This window comes from Petaurus breviceps, unplaced genomic scaffold (assembly GCF_028583685.1).
Source record: "Petaurus breviceps papuanus isolate PSGF00001 unplaced genomic scaffold, PetGlider_PUasm1.0 37, whole genome shotgun sequence".
NCBI classification, from domain to species: domain Eukaryota; kingdom Metazoa; phylum Chordata; class Mammalia; order Diprotodontia; family Petauridae; genus Petaurus; species Petaurus breviceps.
The window spans coordinates 73,883,207-73,905,884 of NW_027186296.1; the positions used below are offsets into that span (position 1 = coordinate 73,883,207).

The 22,678-nt window shown below is 35.7% G+C and overlaps 1 protein-coding gene across 1 annotated transcript in view; it reads left to right on the top strand.

Moving 5' to 3' along the window:
* The window catches only part of HDGFL3 (HDGF like 3), an 86,549-nt gene that overhangs the window by 57,429 nt on the left and 6,442 nt on the right, over nucleotides 1-22,678 (top strand). The window contains exons 3-5 of the mRNA XM_069098713.1: nucleotides 5,051-5,189; nucleotides 5,644-5,802; nucleotides 9,176-9,322. Coding sequence (XP_068954814.1) covers nucleotides 5,051-5,189; nucleotides 5,644-5,802; nucleotides 9,176-9,322 — 445 coding nt within the window. The remainder of the gene's footprint in view (nucleotides 1-5,050; nucleotides 5,190-5,643; nucleotides 5,803-9,175; nucleotides 9,323-22,678) is intronic.

Consider the following 22,678-nt stretch of genomic DNA (forward strand, 5'->3'; position numbering starts at 1 on the left):
GGTATGTGGACTAGTAGAAATGAGAGACTGAATGAGGAGATAGGACAGTGGTAGTATGTGAAGACAAGGTGAGGGAGAGAGTGAGTTGATAATGAGGTGAGACTATATTTTCTAACTGTCACTTACCCTCATATAACTACTTCCAGTTACTTTTTAGCATTAACTCCCTGATCTCTCTAAGAGAGAATAACCAGATGTCCTAGGGGCTGAAGCAGGGGTTATAACAGATCAAGCAAAGGTGAGTTCAGATGTTCTAGAGCTAGCAGGTTCAAGACAGTAAAGTGCTAAGTAGTAGTAATAGATTAGGCAAAAGATAGAAACTGACAGTCTTGATTTAGCACGGTCAGATTATTAAAACATGTGCAGCCATCCCCAGTTCCTTTGCCCATCCTAAGATATCACAATCTCAAGGCAATTTCACCATCTCAGTCACCCTGCTCAGAAGGCTCTCCCCAATTTATGAATTTACATTTATGCAAGGCTCTTCTGAGACTACTCCTAAAGCAAGGCGCTTTAGGTTTAAATGAACATCAACTCATTAATTAAATGTGTGATCCCCCTACAGAAGAATCCTCCATACAGGACCACGAGCTTTCAGTTTTGTGTCTTTCATATAGATTTCAGCCCATTCATTCAACAAAGATTTAAATGCTAGGTGCTGTAAGGGATTTTCAAAAAGTCAATGGTCTTTACCCTCTAGGAGCTAATATTCTAGAAGAGAAAAGACATAGGATTATAGACTTAGATCTGGAAAAGACCTTTGAGTCCAGTATCCTTTTTTATAGATGAAATGGAGGCCCAAGAAGGCAAGTGAGTTGCCCAGGGTTATATAGCTAAGCAAGTGTCCAAGGCAAAATTTGAATTCAGATCATTCTGACTCTAGTATCCTATCTATTTGCTAATTCAGGGGGAGGGGATACATATCCACAAAGAATTTGCTTTATCAGATCTAGGTGGTACAGTTCATAGTATCACAGAATCTCTGAATTAGGGGCAGCCAGGTGGTGCAGTGAGTAAGAGCGCCGGCCCCAGCGTCAGAAGACCCAGTATCGGTTCTGGCCTCAGATACTTGGCACCCACCCAAAATAACTGGCTGTGTGACCTTGAGCAAGTTACTTAACCCCAATTGCTTTAAAAAAAAAAAGAATCTCTGAGTTAGAAGAGACCTCAGTGACCACCTAGTCTAATACATATCTGAACAATACGCTATAACATATCCAGGAAGAAGTCATTAGACTTTTTTTAAAGACCTCAAGAGGGTAAGGCAACCCATCGTCTTCCAAAACATCCCATTCCATTTTGTAATAGCTCTAATTGTTTTTTCTTTGAACAAGCCTAAATTTCCCTCTCTGAAACTTACTCTTATTGTCCTTATTGTTTTCTTGGGTCAGAGAGTATATGTTGTGTTATGGAAGAAACACTGGATCTGGAGTTGAGAACCTGGGTTTAGATCCTGCCTTTGATACTACCTGTGTGATGAGCAAATTAATTAGCCTCCCTGGGCCTTAGTTTCTTCCTCTGTAAAATAAAGCAGGTAGAACTAGAAGGCTTCTGAAGGTACTTCTAAGTCTGTGATCTTATGAAGTCAAATCTCTTTTGCCCATGGCATCCCTTTAGACATTTGAAGATAGCTATCATGTCTCCCCTGAATCTTCTCTTCTCTAGGCTAGATACCCCCACTTATTTTATTCATTCTAATATGCCACATTTTAAGGCTCCATTCCCTACTGCTCTCCAGTTTGTCAGTGTTCTTCAAAAACATAGTACCCAGAACTAAACATAATATTTCAAATGTAGTTTGAACACAACAGAGTACAATGACGCTGCCTCTCAATGAAATCTAAGATTGCATGGCTTTTTTGGCTGACATATCACACTGTTTGACCCATACTGAACTTGCACAATACCTACTCAAATACCTTAAATTCTTCATCTGAAATGCCTTTAAAAAAAAAAAATTTCTCCCCTAGCAATGTTAGCTTTGTTTCTGACATGCTTGTAATTAGACTCTGAGCTCCTTGAGAAGAAAAGACTCTTTTACCTTTCTTTGTATACCCAGTGCTTAGCACAGTGCCTGGCCCAAGGTTGGTGCTTAATAAATGTTTGTTGACTAATTTAAAAAGTAATTTTGTTTCTGTGACGCATTATATGTGTTCCTATCTCCTTGGTGTTTCATGTATTATTTGTTGGGAAGGGAATGGAGAACTAATGTAACCAAAAAGGACAGTTAAGCAAAACAAAAGTGACACCTTGACCATATCCAATAACATTGCTTCATTAGGTACCTGTAGTCAACTACAGGTGAAGATCCCCTCTTTACAAAGAAGAGGAGGGTTGGTTTCACCAGCTGTCTGGGTCTTTGCATTAATCTATGTTCAAATATCTTTGAGTGTTATTTTCCTTTCCATTATTGTGTTTATTGATATTCTCATGTTTCTTCTTACTTTGCTCTGTATCGCTTTATACAAATATCAATCAATGAAAAAGCATGTATTAAATGCCTAATATGAGTTAGGCACTATGGATACAAATACAAAGAATGAAACAATCTCTTCAGGCAAGGAACTTACAGTCTAATAAGGGAGACAACAAATTTATACATATACATGTGTATATAAGTGTGTTTATATACATACATACAGAATAAAAACAATATATGCAAATAAATATTAAGTACATATAATATATTTGTGTTCACAATTTCTCTGAATTCTTTAATTGCCATTCCTTATGGCAAAATAATATTCTATTATTCATATGGCATAGGCATCCACATTGTTTTCAATTTCTTGCTGCCACAAAGTGTTGCTCTAAATATTGGGAACTTCCCCTTTGTTTTGGGATTAATTACCCAGTAGTAATATTCTGGGCCAAAGGAAATCTATACATTTTTCAAGGCCCAGTTTAAGTTCCTTTTCTTTAATAAAGCATCTCTTAACTACTCCAGGGCACATTTATCTGCTTGCTACCCTCGAGCTTCTATAATGGCCATAAGCCATACTACCCAATTATGCCTTTAAATATAATTAAATTTTTTCATTTTGCTGCAATTGTTACATATGTGTTTGTCTTGTCTTCCCAACTAGATTATAAACTCCTTTAATTATAAGGATGTATAATGTCTTTTATTTCTTCTGCACCTCTAATTGCACCTATCAAAGCTCATTATAAGGGGCATTCATTAAATTCTTTTTGCTATAACTGCTAAAAAAAGGCTAACTCAGTTCTTAGATTATATAAGAAGGATCATGCCTAGATTATAGAAACTAATATTCCCATTATATACTTTTAATATGCTATCTGGAATATCGTGTTCAGTAATGGGTAATACATTGTTAGAGGAACCTTGACAAACTAGAGATTAGAGATCGGTATAGCGATTGATCTACAGGCTGTTGTATTGAAGGAAAGTGGAAAGAACTGAAAATATTTAGCCTGGAGGAAAGAAGGCTTAGGGGAAATGTGATAACAATCTTTAAATTTTTAAAGAGAAAAAAATATAAAGAGAATGAAAATGTATTTTATATTACTCCAGAATGTAAATGAACCAGTGATAGAAGTAGGTTTTTGTTCAGTATAAGAAAGAACTTTCTGCCAACCAGTTTCAAGTCAACAAGCATTTATTAAGTACTTACTCTGTACCAGGGACTGTGCTAAGCACTGGGAAGATAAATACAAGCAAAATAAAGACAAGTCCTGTCCCCCAGGAGGTTACATTTTAATGGAGAAGACAAAAACACATAAAAGGAAAGTAGAAAGGGGGTAGGGAGAAAACACATCAAAACAATTTACCAGAAAGGTACCTGGTGTTGGAGAAGATTAGAACAGCAAAGCCTGGGAGGAAGTGAAGAGATGGCTGGGCTGGGGGCTCCTCTTAAATGGAGGCCCTGGGAAGAGCCTATCCAGTCAGAGGGAGGGATCCCAGTAACAGAGAGTGCTTCTGAGGTGTGATTTCCAGGGCTAATGATGGTTGCTATAAAAATACTTTCTTCATTGGATGGGAAGTTGGACAAGGTGAATCTTTCTGAGCCTCAGTTTCCTTATCTGTAAAATGTGTAGCTTTACAGAAATAAAATTATTTCTAAGGTCTCTTATTAACCCTAAATCCTTTGATCCTATGGTCTTTAAATTCTCCTCCAACTTAGAGACTACATGGTTGATTAAAAGAGGCAAGTTGTTAGTGAGGAGACCGAATGATGTTAGCTAATGATTGATTTTAATATGCATAATAGAACTTTCTACTGTTTATTCAGTAGCATTTTAATCTTTTAAGATCAATGTTTTCCAATTTCTAGAAATTTTACTAGGGGATAATGAGTTAATGCATAGTTGGTTTTTACTGTCATATTTTGTATCTAGTGTTACTATTACTATATTACTCTCTATTTCATAAATTTTGGTAGTATGATAAGAATCAATGGGCCTTAAAATGTTCATTAAAATAAATCTTGGGGATAGGGATAGGACCTTTGATTTCACTGATGGAGGGAACTTCCAGACAAGGAAATTCTACCAATGCAAGTCAGCCCTTCTCTATATCTCATAGCTTATTGAATTGCCTAGACCACTGAAGGGTTGAATGACTTATCCAGAGCCACAGAGTCTGAAAATATGTTTGAAGGTAAGTTGAATTCACTCAGATATTCCTGGCTCTAAGGCCAGCACCCTACCTATTATGCCATGCTACAGTAAGTGTTAAGTAGACGAAAAATAAAAAAAAAAATTGATCTGAGACTAGAATCAGCCATCCATTCTTTCAACTTCTATTTATTAAGCAGCCTTTGTATACAAAATACAGTGCGAGGCACTGGGGGGTAAGGATGGTGTTAAGAAGTGATAAGGATTGATTTCTTTGATGCTTACCTTTTTGATGAACTATCTTTGGGCACTTATTTCTTAAAATATACTTGTTACTTACCTGACAAGTATTTTTTACATTAGTGTATACATTGGGTTATTTAAGTAAAAAATGCCTTGATTGTGTTGCTGTTGATGTTTTAGATGTATTACATTTGAAAAGACAGTTGTATTTCCCGTGTCTTTTCTGCAGAGCATTTCTGGGGCCCAAAGACCTTTTCCCTTATAAAGAATATAAAGATAAGTTTGGAAAGTCTAACAAAAGAAAAGGATTTAATGAAGGCTTGTGGGAAATAGAAAATAATCCCAGAGTCAAGTTTACTGGATACCAGGTAAATAATTTATATTATTTTCCTTCATATCTCATCTCTTAGTTTTAGCTTTTATGCTGTAATGATCTTGTGTAGACGTGTATTCTTTCTGCTAATTGGTTGATTACCTACTAGGAACACAAACTCTCTACTCCAGAACACCAGCTAAACATTTTCAGTAAATAGTGCTCCTAATGCTATGACTGACTATGACTTTAATGTGCAGGTTTCCATCATCAAAACTTGATTGGTCCCTTTAGAGTTAAAGCTTCTACATCTGGTCATTGATGTTTAAGTGGCCACTGGAAGAAATTCTTTCTGCCCAGACCTTTCTCTCCAGAGCCTTAAGAACAAGCCAAGCTGTTTCTAAGTAAAATCCCTAAAGTATAGTCATTTCTTATCACCATTTCCATGTGAGTATTGTATCTGTGGTACTTTTCACAATGTAATTAGCTGATCTTTTATTATTTTTCAGGCAATTCAGCAACAGAGTTCTTCAGAAACTGAAGGTGAAGGAGGCAATACTGCAGATGCCAGCAGTGAGGAGGAAGGTGATAGAGTAGAAGAAGATGGAAAAGGCAAAAGAAAGAATGAAAAAGCTGGCTCAAAACGGAAAAAATCATACACTTCAAAGGTTACAGAGGAGCTTTTCCCATTGTTGTTAATGTCATATGCATGATAAAACAGCACACTCCCTTCTGGTCTACCTAGTCATTAACAGGTGTTTACTGGGTGCCTACTTTATGTATAGCCCTGGGTTATACATACATTCTCTTTGGGGAATTCAAAAGACGCATATGATGTGGCCCCAACAACCAGGATTTAGAACTCTAGCTGTAGAACGAGAGATTGTATTTGTCATTCTACAGGAGTGTAAACTCTAATGAAGTACAACTTACCATATGAGATAAGCTCAAACCACATTTTAGAAACTAATAAGCACTGCTTCAAAGGAGAGGGGTAGTATCTAAAGTGGTTGCCAAAGACAGGGGGGTTATCCTATTGGGTTTATCATAATTGATTTGTCACACAGGTATAATTGGATACTTAAACAGCTTGTTCTGTTTAAATTCTATTAGTTGCTTATGTAATAATAAATAGGTTAGCTGTATTTTAAGCATCTCTTACAAATAAGCACTAAATATTTATCATCCTTACATAGTATCTTTTTTCTTTTTGGCCAGCCTACTAAATACACTCAAAGTGGCAAGCAGATAATAAAGTTTAAATTCAGCATTTTTTCCTGTACTCCTGATAAAATACATTATTTTACCTTGGGTAGGGAGAAAGTAGTTACTTGCGAAATAGATATTTAGCTTTTTTTCTTTCCTGTCAGTCTTCACCTTCCATTGTTGTTGTTATTCTGCAAAAGGACTTTGGATTCCATTTAGGCTTAAATCTTCTTCAACTTTGAAATTCGTTTCTAAAGCCATATATATTTATTTTGAATAACGTATAGCTTAATTAACTCCCATATAGTATTAGTGATGCCTTAAATTGTATTTACTAGTTCACATTGCAAAATCTTAAGTGTAGTGCAGGTATGTATGACGTTAAATATCAAGAGTTTCATTTTATTATTGGTAAGACAACCCCTAATAAGGGAGCCTAGGATTGGTGCTGGTGGCAGGAATCATATATTAACTCAGAAATTACTAAGAAATATTTCACTCATTTACTAAGAGTTCTATTTTTTAAGCTCTTACTAAGAATTCTAAAAACTATAATGACACATTAAGGTTCATAAAGCACTTTCCTAACAATAACCACCAATGAGGTGAATAGTGTTATTCTCAGTATTCAAATGAGTTCTGAGTTTCAGAAAGGTTAGGTGACTTTCCAAGAGTGACACAACCAGAAAGAATTAGAAGTAGTGTTCAAATTCAGGTGTCTCTTGACCCCAACTCCAGTATTCTCTCCACTCTACTGTTATGCCACATTAGAAACACGTTTAAATTCTTGGCCCACAAATAAAAATATTAGAAACTATATTTATCCTTTATAAATTACAAAAAGAAAAAAAAATTATCCCATAAAATATTTAATGAACATTTAAGTGAGGGGAATGTTTATCTCTTATTCCATGTCACAGTCTTAACAGATATTTTAGTCACAGGTAATCTGTATGAGATATAACCTTAATAAAATTAGAGCCTTTCCCTACCTATTCATCTTAAGTCAGATTTAATCAGGTATTCAGAGAGAGGCGGCGTCTGAGTAAGAAAGCCTTGTGTTCAAGTTCTGTCTCTGAAACATAGCAGTCCTGTGAACGAAGGCAGGCCATTTCATCAGCTGGTGCCCCAGGAGAAATAAAACTCTCTCTTTCAGAGTATTTACTGATTTTCATTGCTAGAGGAAGTATCCTCACTGGGAGAACCTCCATCAATCAACTGACAGATTTGATAAATTTTTTTTAAAAAGCTAAACATGATAGGAACATGTTCCATTGTGAGTGGGATAAGGAGTGAAGTACTACCTAAATTTGGCTCCAAAGTAATTAGAGGTTATCATCATTTTTCTCTCCAGGTAATGTGAACTGACGATCATATGTTATGCGATTATAATACCCTAGCCTTGATTCAGATTCTGAGCATTCTGATTTCCCCAAATGCCTCTAGAACTTTGTTGTATGTGCTATTTTCTCACATTTGGTCTTTTATTACAGAGTGGTCCTCTTTGGCACTATTAGACGTTTGCTATATTTTTAAAATCATCTTTTCTTTATTTACCAGGAGAACAAAAAGCAAATGTTTCTTTCTTTCTTGTAATAATTTCTATATTATCTAAGTGTGGATAAATATGGATAATAAAATTTTTGATCATATATGTAAAAATGCTTAAGTTCTGTTATCTAATGTGAAAATCATCCAATTTTAGCCAAATTATAGCTTCCATTTTGGGCTTGATTAGTAGATTCAATTAAGCAAAATAGAATCTTATCTAGAATTTAAGTGAACAGTATTTCTTTTGGTTCAGTTATATTTTGTGTCTTATCTATCAAGTAGACTTTTCTCTTCAGAAATTGCATGTTTTTTATTGCTTGTGTGACTAATCACCAACTTCCTGATCCATTTCAGAGACTTTTTTCAGTTACTAAACCACATTTATTTAATGACACAGTGAGGGGACTTATAAATCCTTAAAAGAAAAATGTTATAGAGATGTTAAGTTGTATTCTTTCCTTTAAGGTATATTAGTCTAGACCTCCTTATTAGTGAATTCATGGTTATTCAATTAAATATCTCGCTGGAAAACCAGCAAAAAAAATTCAGACTTTAGCAATTTCTTACTTTCTCCTACTCTGATTTCAAGTATTTAATGACAAGAGAATAGGACTCATCTACCAGTGTGTTCCTTGGTTCTTAAGTAGGTATAGTTGAAATGATTAAAATTCATTATGTTAGTAGTTTTTCTAATACTGTTCTCCCATTGTATCTTTTGGTGCTTAACCACCAAAGTTTAAAGTTTTGTCATAGTGACAAAAGTAGAAATGACAAAAATAGAATACTATCTATTTCACTAATGTAACACAAAAGCAGATTTTATTCAAATGGTCATATTCTTTTTCCCCTCGTGGAAAAACTGTCTACCAGAGGCAATGGCTAATTTAATAGATTATCTGTTCTGTTTGCATATTTGCAATGTATTCTGAATTCACAAACTGTGTTGAGCTTTGAGTTGAGAATTTTAGTGCTGTAAGAGATCTGAGAGATCATTTAGTCTGGTCTCTTATTATCTAAATGATGAAACTAAGTCCAAGAAAGGTTGAATCACTCTCCCAAGGTCATTAGATAGTAGCTGTTCCAGAACTATATAAAGCTTGTTTTCCCTGATTCCCAAGCTTAGTTTTTTTCTCCTGCACTGCATTGCATCAGAGAAAGCCTCTCAGCAGTGAATTGCCCCAATAATAGAGAAAACTTTTTGATGCCACATTTGATGGGCGTCTCTTGCTTTCTAACTTGAATTTTAGCTTTTGACTCTGTTTTTTAACCTGTCTAAACGTTTAGAAATCCTCTAAGCAGTTACGGAAATCTCCAGCAGATGAAGATGACAAGGACTGCAAAGAGGAAGAAAATAAGAGCGGCTCTGAAGCTGGAGATGCAGGCAATGACACAAGAAACACGTCTTCAGACTTGCAGAAAACCAGTGAAGGGGTAATTCTGTGCTTATACTATTCTCTTACTTCCCATTACACTAGAAATTCTTTTGCTTGAGAATCAGGGCTCTTCTGCCAATGATGTTCCTACCAGCAGCAAAATCTAAAGGAATATATTAGGCATAATAAATTTTGCTAAATAGTGAAATACAAAACTGTTCTTAAATGTGGGCACAGATAGCTTCACAGGGTATTATCCTGCATTCAGAGAACCTGATGATTGGAACTTGGCACTGTATTTACATACTTTTTCTTAAAAGATGGTGTTAAATGCTTCAAAGACATATTGAAATTGATAAGTACTGCTTGAAATCTGACAGCAGTATTTCTCTTAGTTAAATATTAATCAGTTAAATTTTCAGTAGTATAACTAATAAAACATTATGGCTGATTCTTCTCTGAGAATTTATCAAGTCAGAGTGTAACAGGAACAGGTTTTTTCACATTGTCTTTCTTGAATATATATGAAACTCATGCTAATTTCTGAAGTCACAGGAGTTCTACCTTTGTAGGAATATTACTGAGAAGGAAAATTTGTTCATAGGAATTTTCCAGCTGTCTGTCCTATTCTGTCTTGAGACATTAGTTGGTAACCATTTTAAAACAGTAAGATTAATTGACCATGAGATGGCACTATTTGCATACTACCAAAGTGTAGTCCGTACATTCACAGTGCTGCACAGTTTATTATTATCACAATACTATTAAGTTCTAATTTCAGTTGTGCTCTTTCTCAGACTTAATTTAGTAGAGCTGATTTTCAGTGAGGCAGAAAAGCATTTCAGGATAATATATTTCATAATAAAATTAGAGAAAGGCATAACTTAGCAGTTTCAGTGCTCTTCTCTCAGAGACTGGCTTAAAGGGCACACTTAAAAGTAAACATTGGATGTTTTGGAATAGCTCTGAAAATACTGGAGGATTGTTTGGGGTTTTTTTTTTAAAGCGTTCTCAAGTTTTCTCTCAGAAATAAAAATATAAAATATGGCAAAGCTGCAAGTGATTAAGTAGAGTATATTGCAGAATAGTACATATGCTTTAGTAACTTCTGCATCTTTGGGAAAAAAACAGGTGGCCCTTTTGATGATTTTGAACTTTGCATAAAAAGGTTTTGAATTTTAAGGGCCTCATTAAGGGCTTAAACTCTGAATTCTGCATAAGACTCGGTTTTTGTTGTGGTTGTTGTTGCTGTTTTGTATCTTGATTTTTCTAAGCCACCGTTTGAACCTCCTTGAATCTTTAGGAACCTTTGTAAATTGGCCTGCTTAAGATGGCCTCTGAGCTGTCTTTTGCCCACCTCATTTTTGCAGAACTCATATTCCGCAAGTTGCTTGTATTGTTTTATTTGGTTTTACCTAAAACAGACACTGAGTTGTTTTGGAAGAGGATTTAGGCATTCAGTTATGTAAAAAAAAAAAAAACAATCTTGTGTTCTATCCACTCTCTTGGTTAGAAGCAGCTGAGTGGCAACAGTGCATAACATTGGACTTGGAGTCAAAAAGACCTGAGTTCAAAACCTGCATTAGATTCTTTGTGTCTCCATTTCTTTATCTGTAAAACGGGGATAATGATAGAACCTACATCCCAGGAGTTATTGTGCAGATCAAATGCAATAATAGATGTAAAGCATTTTATAACCCTTGAAGCATTATGTGAATGCTAGTTATTATTATTATTATTAGTTTATTGGAATTTGTTAGTCCCCATCTTTCTATAAACCTGCTGGGAAATTGGCAGTTCTCACTAAGTATATTCTATTCAGGCTACTTTGTGGTACTTCCTGACAGAAGATTTTATAGTTTTTCTAATGGAAGAAGTTAATCATAAGAGGATTTTGTGTTGCTGTACCTAAAGTGTTGGTTCCATGTGGACAGTGGGAGTGGTTTTTCCTTAGGTGTGATAGAGTACTGGAGTATGGGTATGAATTTGGCAACAGTGTGTAGGATGGACTGGTATGGGGAGAAGCTTGAGACAGAGAAATCAGTTAGTTTGAGGAGCATCTAAGTGGATATTAAGGTCCACTAGTAGAAGGACAGGAGAGAAAGGTGGTGAGCCAGGGATTGAAAGGAAGGAGAATAACCTGGGAATTAGTATAATACAGCTACCATAACATGACTAGAAAAAATTTTGATTGAGCAGACTTCAAAAAAAGAATAAACACTGCAAAGACACAATATATCCCTGCCTTGAGAAAGTATCTGTACTGGTAATTATAATGCAGTTCCTATTTGTGTTGCAGATATGCAAAGTTGATGAGGGACAGGCAGTCCTTTATGCCCTTTATATTTGGTTATACATATCCACAATGACTCATTAAAGAAGGAAATTCTTGCATGTCACCATGTCTCAAGAATGAATAGATCTGTGTTGTTATTTCTTAGAAAGGGACAGATGACATATGGAAATAAAAATAAAGGTCATTGTAGGTCATTCAAGAGATCTACATCTTGGGTTTTCCCTCATTAATTTATCATAAGCGGGATGGAGGCAGATGTCCTAATGATTGTCTGTGCCTACTACAGTGGGATGACTAGAACTAAGATTTGAGCAATAAAGAACCTTCCTCTTCTAGACAGATAAGCCACAATTCCTAGAGAAAAAAAACTATTGATCATTTACCAAGGGGCCAAACCTCCTTTGTTCCTAAATGAAGTATGTACTTCTTTTTAAACAGAACTTTCTTAGGAGTATCTGCCCTATCCTTATATACAGCATCTTCTTGTTATCCTTAATCAACTATTATCCTTCAATCAATTCTTCATCACCCCATTTGAGGCTTTCTTGACAAAAATACTGGAATGATTTGTCATTTCCTCTTCCAGCTCATTTTCCAGATGAGGAAACTGAGGTAGAGTTAAGTGACTTGCCCAGGGTCACACAGCTAGTGAGTGTCTGAGGTTTGATTTGAACTCAGGAAGATGAGTCTTCCTGACTCCAGGCCCAGAACTCTATCTACTGCACAACTAGCTGCTGTATATATGGCATCTACAGAACCTTATCTCTAGTCCCTGTCTTTACATTTGCTATGAAGGATGGAGGGATGCCTAGTGACCCTTCCTCTGCCTTTCTAGCACCACCATATTCATTAAGTCCCAAGACATTTAGGAATTTTTAGATTTTCTCCAGGATGCAAATGGATACTTAGTAGAAACTATAGAATTTGAGCAATTCAATCAGTGCCCTTATATTACAATATATTTTCCCTCAAAAAAAGTACATTGTAACACATTCACATATGCCCATGTGGTACATTCTTGGCTATGTATTCCTATAAATTCAGTACAGTATATCTATCCCCATGTTCTCCTTAAATTGTATAAATACACAACTGTGTAAATACAGTGAAGAGAATGGGTTGTTCAGCTGTTGTCCCTGACCTCCCTTTTTTTCTGATCGTACGTGTCTTTGATGGCGTCGTCTACATCGCTTCTCTTGTATGATTTCTTGTACATTGTGTGTCGAGGGTTCTTCGTGGCCACCATGCTTCTCTCCATTTGGGTCGCCCTCTGCTTCATTTCTTCAGAGATTGTAAATGTTCCATGAGTTGCAGCTATACAGTATCACTAGGAAGAAGAGCATTGATGTTAAAAAGATAGGCCTTTATTTCAGAGAGCAGCTCAATATTATTAAAGTAATTTTGTAATTTCCTGAAGGCAGTCATCCTGTATTTCCTCTGCCTGTTCAATTCTGAACCCAATTTGTTATCTGCTTTCAGCCCCTGAACAAGATATAAATATACTGATGGATAGGTTCTGTGTCTATTGTCCTCCAGTTGTACACCATAATCTGGATAAGAGGGATTCTTCATCCACTTGCTTTTTTTTTTTTTTTACATAGATAGATAGTTAGAAAAAGCTTTTCTGACAGATCCTGGATCTCATTTAGGTGGCTTTACAATGTACATGGGCTTGATGAAAAACCCAGGGTGTCATCCTCTCAGAAATAAGGAAATTCTATGCCTTTAAGTTAATACAAATAATCCGTTTTGTATATTCATATACATCTTTGCTTAGAGCAAGGTACTCCTTTATTCCATTCTAGAAAGTAGGAAGAAGGGGATTTTGTCTCTTAACACAGATGGAGTTTAAAAAGGTACCTCTTACCATAGATCTAGGTTAATTGTATGTTCAGTAATCCTCTTAATTTCCAACAATAAGAATTTAGTAACAGAAGTCTAGTATACAATCTTTTTAAAATATTTCATTTTCTTTTTTTTTTCAATTTTCTAACATTCATTTTTTCCATTTTGAGTTCCAAAATCTTTCCTTCGCCATAGGTCCTCCTCTCCCCACTGAGAATGTAAATAATATTATTCCATTATACGTGTGAAGTCACATAAAACCTATTTCTTTATTAACCATGTTGCAAAAAAATCAAGAAATTTAAAAATTGAAAAAACATGCTTCAATCTGTACTCATAGTTCATCAGTTCTTGGAGGTAGATAGCAGTTTTCAGCATGAGTCCTTTGGAACTGTCATGGATCATTCTGTTGATCAGAGTAGCTAAATCTTTAATGGTTGATTATCGTTGCAATTTTGCTTACTGTTTACAATGATCTGGTTCTGCTCATCAATTCATGTAAGTCTTCCCAGGTTTTTCTGAAACTCTGATTCATCATTTCATATATAGCATGATAGTATACCATCACAGCTTGTTCAGCCATTCCCCAGTTGATGGACATCACCTCGATTCCCGGTTCTTTGCCACCACACAAAAAGAGCTGCTATAAATACTTTTGTTCATATAAGTCCTTTTCCTTTTATTTCTTTAAGAAAAAACCTGGTAACAATATTGCTTAGGTCAGATTGTATGCACAAAATTGTCCTCCAGAATGGTTGGACCAATTCAGAACTCCACCAACATGCATTAGTGTATCTATTTTTCCACAGCCCCTCTAGCATTTGTCATTTTCCATTTCTATTATGTTAACCAGTCTGATGGACATGAGGTAGTACCTCAGAATTGTTTTAATTTGCAGTTCTCCAATTATTAATAATTTGAAGCATTTTTCCATACAACTATCAATAACTTTGATTTCTTATTCTGAAAACTGGCTGTTCATATCTTTTGACCATTTGTTAATTGGAGAATGGCTCTTATTTTTTATAAATTTGGCTCATTTCCCTACATATTTGAGATATGTGGCCTTTAACAGAGAAATTTGCTACAATATCTTCCCCAGTTTCTTGCTTTTCTTCTAAAAACCAATGTTGGTTTTGTCTGTGCAAACCCTTTTTAATTTCATGTAATCAAAATTATCCATCTTACTTTCTATAATCCTCTATGTTGCTAATTTTGTCATAAACCTTCCTTTATCCATAAATCTGATAGGTAAATTTTTCCATGCTCCCCTCATTTGCTTATGATAACTCCCTTTAGGTCTAAATCATGTAGCCCTTTTGAGCTTATCTTTGTAAATAGTCTGAGGAATTGATCTATGCCTAGTTTATGCCAAATTACTTTCTAGTTTACTGGTCAAAATACCAAATGATATACTAAGGCATGTTGGTGGAGTTTTGTCTAGCTCTAAAAACTAGGATCTTTGGGTTTATTAAACACTAGATTACTGCGATCATTTACTACTCTATACTGTGTACCTAATCTGTTCACCCAATATATAATATCGAGGGATTCCACCTTTGGAGTATCTCTGTATTGTTTGGGTTTTGTGTGACCCTTTAGCTATCCCTAGCTATTGGACCAACCATCTTGATCCAGACCATACCATCATTCCCTTTGGCTCAGAAGATTGCCAAAAAGAGTGAGGATGGCATCACCCCTGGCCCTAGCTGACTTTTTTGCTTCACTATCACAAAGAACAGAATGTTGTTAGAACCCACCTGAGTTGTTTGGTGGTCAGGGGATAGGGCATCCTATCAAGAAATATCTATATATCCTATATCAAGAAACATATACTAAAACAGATTTCCCTTTCACTCATTCTGGACAGAAATTGCTTATAGGAGAGAAATAGCCTATATCCAGCTGGAGGAATATGGGCAGGAACATCTGAACAGAAACTAACTAGTTCTAAGTTTGGGATCAGTCTCAAAGTCATTTGCTTGCCAGAGGAAGAGGGCTTGGATCCCTGAGCAGGGTGAAGGGCCCCTGAACCCCAGAGATGGAAGCAATGGATAGAAGTTCCTGTTCCAAGGAGAGCAGGAAGGGACAAAGACATGATGTAGAGTAGCAGGTGTGGCCCTGCCCCAAACATCTGAGAGCTGTGCAATCGATGCAGGTCTGATTTGATGGAGGTTAATCCTCTTGCAACCCCAAAGAGCAACTCTTTTTTCAGTGGACCCTAAATCACAAGGTTGCTAAGATCTATTGGCACTGTTCCCTACAGCTCACAGGTCTCTACAAAGGGAGCAACTCTGTTACTTCCCCTTTGGGGGCAGATTTTTAAATTTTTATTTTTGCTTCTTGTTCAATTTTTTTATAGCTGTTACTTCTTATCTTTTTAAAGTTTTAATTTTATTGGGAGAGGGTTGTGTCAGATTCTTGCAAGGAGTGAGCCTAGAGGAATATTATATAGTTATATATTAAGGGTGGGGTAGGGTTGGGAATGGACTTAAGCACTAGAGCATCCCAGTTATGGGAGGTCTCTATCCTCTTATAAAGGATTATAGAATTGGGTTACAAATCAGTGCTTACAAATTGTGATGAGATACTGTTATACATAACTGTGGACTCTTTAAATGTTACATAAAGTACTGGGGAAGGTATTTCAGAAAGAGAACATTTCAGAAGGTACCGTAAGTTACCAAACACTGGAGAGAGCTTCTATGGTTGCCGGAAAGATATTCTTAATTTTGTCTGTAGCTCAGTGTGCCCAGAAGCACCCCAGGGTGATTTTGAGAGACTGAAGATTTTAACTAGGGAGAAGATTTAGTGGGTATGACCAGGAATAGCAGTATCATTCCAGAGGGGTGGAGAAGAAAGTCTTTGTTGTGACTTTGTATCTCTTGTGGGAACAGGTGCCCTGTCAGATATTTATTTGATGGACCATTGACTCCTTATTGAAGGTAATTGATAGAATTTTGGGATTTGAAGATGATTGGTTGAGTTGTTTGTAGTATAGACCTGTACTACAGCCTAAGACTTGTGCTTTAAAAAGGAAACAGTTGGGAGACCAAAAGTGGGGAGGAGAACTGAACATGGATAAATACAAAAGCTGAGAGCTGCTTTACACAGAGAGACTTAGGTCTTTGGTAAAGGAAGTGAAGCTTTCACATTCATTTAATTCTCAAGGGAGCTTCTAATCCCCCAAAATGATGGCTGTGGAGAGAAAATGGTAGAACCTCTGGGACAGAGAAACAGTGGAGATCTTGGAGTGGTGACAAAATGGCCCCAGGAGAGAAGGCAGCCTTTGAGCCTCTAAGATAACAATAGCCAGGGAGAGTGGGAAAATGATGAAAGTTCCAAGACAGAGAAAAGGGAGTATTTAAGAGAAGTAAACCTGAGCCTTGCCTTTCACCAGTAGTGAGTTTGCTGTCCAATGAGAAAGGAATCCCAACAACCAGAGACCCTATAACACTGGGGTACTGTAATAGGTCCCCCAAGCCAAGGTGGCCCTTACCAACGGTTTGAGCTGCTTTGCTGTTTATTATGCTCTTCTAGGAGTCCTTGGTGGGTTTTTGTTTGTTTGTTTGTTTGTTTTGCATTTTCTGTGGTATGAAATAAAAGCTATATTGGATATGTATTGTTAACTGGAGTGCTTACATGATAAGTTTTTACCTTTTCTGTAGAGACCTAGATATGAAACAAGTTGTGTATTTCTTAGGAGTTAGAGTTGGAATCAAAGAGAAGTTTTGTGGGAGGCCCCCCCCCATGATTAAACCATGTCTTTGTAAACCCAGAGCTGGTGTTAGGGCATAGAGGTTAAGCAAATAATTATGATGGTTTAAATTCCTTCACTTTGGGGTATTTTGCAACACCATTTTAATAATTTCCAGTCTATCTTATCTATTCCTTTAGTTTAAAAAAAAACCATTTTGAAGGAAAATGTATTGTTAACTAGGGATTAAAATGAATTTCATTGCATTTCAGTCTCATCCCAATTAGATAATTTTAAATTAACAAGACTTTACCATAGATGAAGGTAGCAGACACTCCTGCTTGCTTCTTATTATTAGAATCATTGTAAAAGTAGCTGAAAAACTTAATATCAACAACCATTTTGGTATCCCTGTAAGCCCAAATCCATAATTCTCAATGAGGTCCTCTGTGTGACATTTTAGAAAGGAAATTAGTAGAGCTCCTTTATCCATGGCTATTTTCAATCCTACAGAAGAAAGCCTACCAGTTGGTTAGCAATTGTCTGTTTTCTTCCCCATTCTCCCTATGATGAGAAGACAATAACTGATCTCAGGCCCAGTTAATATATTCATTAATTTAACCTTTTTACTTTTCATAGTGTTGATGTATAAGACCAACAGTAACCTACATTTGTACAGTATTCTAAAGTTTATAAAACACTGCCCCTCACAACAGCCTTGTGAAAGTATTGAAGTATTATTTTCCTCATTTCATAGATGAGGAAACTGAGGCTCTGAGACATTTAAGTTATTTGTCCAAGGCCACACAACTGTGAGTGGAGACTTGAATCCAAGTCCTGTGCTGTTTCCATTATATCATGCTGCCTCCCTCTCAGAAACACTTTATATTCATATAGAACTTGTGTAAAACACTTTTCCCATCCATTGTCTCATTTGATTATCACAACTGCCTGTTGAGATTGGCAAACCTGGCATCATTCCTATATTATAGATGGCAATATTAAAGCTCTTAGAGGTTTAATTATCTACTCAGGGTCATATAACCATTACATGTAAGAGTAGGGATTAGAACTCAGATCTCTTGCCTCTTGTTCCTGGGTTCTCTCTACTGTATTGCACTATCACCCAAGCAAAAGAACACTATTTCTTACATTTTTCAAAATGTATTCAATTTTCATAAAACTTTGTTAATTGAAAGTGACTACAGTAAATAAGTTCAAGCTGAATTTAGTAAGGAAAGTAATCTTAGTAATATTTCAGTGTTATTTTTGTTTAGATGTATTGAAATCCTGTGTCAGTGTAATTCTTTAAAGGAAATCATTATGCCCCTGGGTTGGTATAATGATTATACTAGGATGAGAGTTGGTTAATGAGGTTTATGTTTCAGTTTGATTTCTCTGGATTTACTATGCATTCTGTATATTACTGTGGATAGTTTTTAACTGAGAGCAGGGCACCAGTGCTGTATTTACACAAGTAAAGTCTTGTGAATGAAAGAAGATTTTTGGAAAGAAAATTAACCATTAGAGAGAAAATACCTTCTCAAGAATTGGGATAAATGAATTTATATTCTGGTTCTGCCATTGATGATCATCACTGATGATAAGCACATATCTCTTCCAAAAAACAAAAGAGATATTAGAGCCTAGATTTAGAACTGGGAGGGGTCTTATGCCCCCTCATTTTATTTGTTCTTACTTATTATACCTGGTTTCTGTGAAGACCACAAGTAATATAATATAGGTGAAAATTAAATGTAGACATTAAACTAATGCTCTCTAGCTCAGTAAATATGTTTAACATGGAAAAATCCAAGCTCTTTAGGGTACTATTTTACCTGTTTGTGAAATTTAGGAATTACAAACAGCATCAAAATCACAAATGACATTTTTCTTTGGGTCTCTCAAATGATATAATGAGTGATTTAGCTAGTACAAGCTGAAATATTATGTAATTCAAATGTGGGCCTATTGAATATATTTTGCAGTGATTGTTTGAAACATACTTAGTACTTGGATTTGGAATTAGATGAAAAGGTATTTTTTTCTCTAATTAGTTTTTCCAAACAACTAATCAACAACTATTCATACCAATATATGGAATGCATAGTAAATTCAGAGGAGTCTCATAGGAACATAGATTTAGAGTTGAAAACATGGAGATCATACTGGTCTTAGTTCAAGAAATGAAAGAGATAAAAGACTTGTAGATTATTCAGAAAGCCTTATACATGTATATCATGAATATTTTCTTCAAGAAAAAAGTTGGAAGGCACAAGATGTGACAAGCACTGAATAATATCCTGAAAATCTGAAAATTATATCCCAACAAAAAAAGAAATAATTGGCAACCTGTAAGAGAGTAATTTCAAAATCAGTTTGACTGTGTACAGTCAGATTAAACTGGTTAAAGGTCTAAATTAGGGGTGAGGAAACTGAGGCGTCAAGGCCACATGTGGCCCTCTAGGTCCTCAAGTGCAGCACTTTGAATCTGTTTGAATTTGGTCAAAGGGCTACACTTGGGGATCTAGAAGGCCACATGTGGCCGAGAGGCCACAGGTTCCCCAGCCCTGGAAATGAATTGGAAAAAGAATTAAAATGAGAAAGAAATCACAAATTATAGTAGCTCCAAATTGATCAGTTTAAGTAATCTATTGAGTTTAAAAATAAAGACATTGACTATAATACCATTTCTTAGAAAACTTTTAACTGATACAATATGTCTGCCATAATGAAGAGGGCAAAAGAACTCAGAAAATAACCTCAGGCAATTAGTACTTGACCTCCTTGCCAAATGGAAAGACATAGCAACTGTAGACAACATTAGTTTAGAGTACAAGCTCATTTGCAAAACAATAGAGGAGAATGATGGAAAATTACAAGCAGTGATGTGGCCATCACAAGATAATGTGAAGCTTTTACCCAATGAACTTACCAAGAGCTTGGCACATTCGAAGAACATTTTTTGGTGAAACTAAAAGGAGAGAGCACTAAAAACTAAGGAGATCAGGAAAAGTTTCCCTTAGGAAGTGGAATCTATGTTGAGCTCGAAAGGAAGCTAAGGATTTTCCCAAAAAGAGACTCAAAATGGAACCAATCAGCTAGTGTTTTTCTATCATTTTCTCATCATTATAACAATAGCAAAATGACGCATTTGAACTTTTTCACCTACATGCCTTATATACTATGTAAAGAATTGGCAGTAGCTTTTCAGAAGAGAAAGGCAAAATGAATAACAGAATCCTATATAAAGAAATGGTGATAAAATTTCAAAGTCATTTAGGGATCATTTTTAAAGATGTCTCAAAGAAATATCTTTTGGATATCTTTGGGGAAAGATTCCCAAAGAATATCAAATTTTTTATTATTAAACAAATTATTTAATATTTAATTATATTAAAATATCATCTAATATTAATAAATATTGTTTATGTTTAACATATTAAATTATTGTTTATTATTAATAACTAACATTTAATTATATTAAAATATTATTATTATTACCCCCAACGGGCAACTAAGAAAACACTAGTAGTTATCATCCCATATGCCTACTTTTTCACCTCTACAAATTTTTTTATGTGAATGTTCTATGTATGTATTGGGTGCATGCATGATGAAAATAAAGAAGGAATCAGGAAAACTCCTACAGAACTTTCTGCAGTAAAGCACTACTTCACAATCATATAACGTACTGAACAGCATAGAAAATAGAAGATAAGCTTCTTATTGTTTGTCGTTGTTTAGTTGTTTTCAGTTGTGTCTGACTCTTCATGACCCCTTTTGGGATTTTCTTGGCAAAGATACTGAAGTGGTTTGCCGTTTCCTTCCCCAAATGAGGCAACTGAGGCAAACAGGTTGAAGTGACCCAGGGTCACACAGCTAGTAAGTATCTGAGGCTGGATTTGAACTCAGGTTTTCCTGTCTCCAAGCCTGGTGCTCTATCCACTGTGGCAGATAGCTGTCATTGTACCATCTTGCTGTTAATGATGACAAAATGGCCTTTTACTTGATAGAATAAAATAATAGCATTATAGACTTTTCTAAGATCATAAAATAATCCTTACTCTATTTAACCACAGAAATAACTGTGTTCAATAATTTTCTGATTATCATTTCAAGTGAGGCATAAAACAAGACACTTACACTTGCCAGGTATATAATCTTGATTCCATGAAAGATCCTGCAGAAAATACAAATGGAATTGTTTATGGATGGCAAAGTCTTCCACATGCCCTTACACGTAGATGGCATTTTGTTGATTACATAAAGTATTAGAAAAACTAGAGGTTCTCCTAGCTGAGATCCATGGCGACTCATAAGAGAATGGATCTGCAATTCACATAGGAAAAACTAAATGGGTGAAGAATGCATAGTGCTCCTATTATGACATGCTGTTACACTGAGTGTACCCTGCACTGATCAGACCACATCTGGAGTGTTGTGTCCCATTCTGGCTGCAGAATTTTAGGACAGAAATTGAGGAACTGGAGAATATCTACAGGAGAATTGTAAGATTGTATATTTAGAGCTGGAAGGAACCTTTATCTAATAGGCACTAGGTGGCACAGTGGATAGAGTATTGGGCATGGAATCAGGAAGACTCATCTTCCTGAGTTCAAATCTGACCTCAGACACTTATTAGCTGTTCAACCCTGGGCAAGTCACTTACCCTCTGCCTGCCTCAGTTTCCTTATCTATAAAATAAGGATAATAATAACACCAAACTTGGGGCAGCCAGGTGGCTCAGTGAGTAAGAGCAGCGGCTCCAGTGTCGGGATGACCCGGGGATCAAATCCGGGCTCAGATGCTTAGCACCACACCCAGAAATAACTGGCTGTGTAACATTGAGCAAGTTACTTAACCCTGATTGCTTTAAAAAAATAATAATAATAACACCAAACTCTCAGGGTTGTTATGAAGATCAAATGAAATATTTCTAAAGTTCTTAGCATAGTGCCTGGTACATAGTAGATGCTATGTAAATACTAGTTATTACTATGACTTACAGTAGAGGAAGGGGTATGTAAATCGCAAATCCTCTAAAATATTGAAGCATAAAATAGGCTTGTTTTGAATGGCAATTTTTATTTAACTTACTTATGAATGCCCATTTTTTGTCTTCTGTATATGAAAGTCTACATACATACAATAAAATATTATGTAGTTCATATTTTCATGATCAAATTGCCTCCCATTATTCTGAATTATTGCACATGATAGATTGATGGTAGCACAGAAATAGAACCTTAATTCAGACACATTTTCAAAGGTTAGATTTTAAAATGTATAAACCTCCATTTGTGCATAATACTTTGGTAAGCACATAAGATCACAGGATCATAGATTTAGAGCTTTAAGGTCAGTTCAATAAACATTTATTAAACAGCAACTATGTTCCAGATACTGTGTTAGTATAAGATATAAAGAAAGGTAAAAGACAATCTGTTCTCAGGGAGCTCAGAGTCTAATGGGGAGATGACATGAAAAACAGTTAGTACAAGCAAGCTATGTACAGGATAGATTGGAAAAAACAGTAGAATGAGGTCACCTGGAGTTCAAGGGGACTAGAAAAG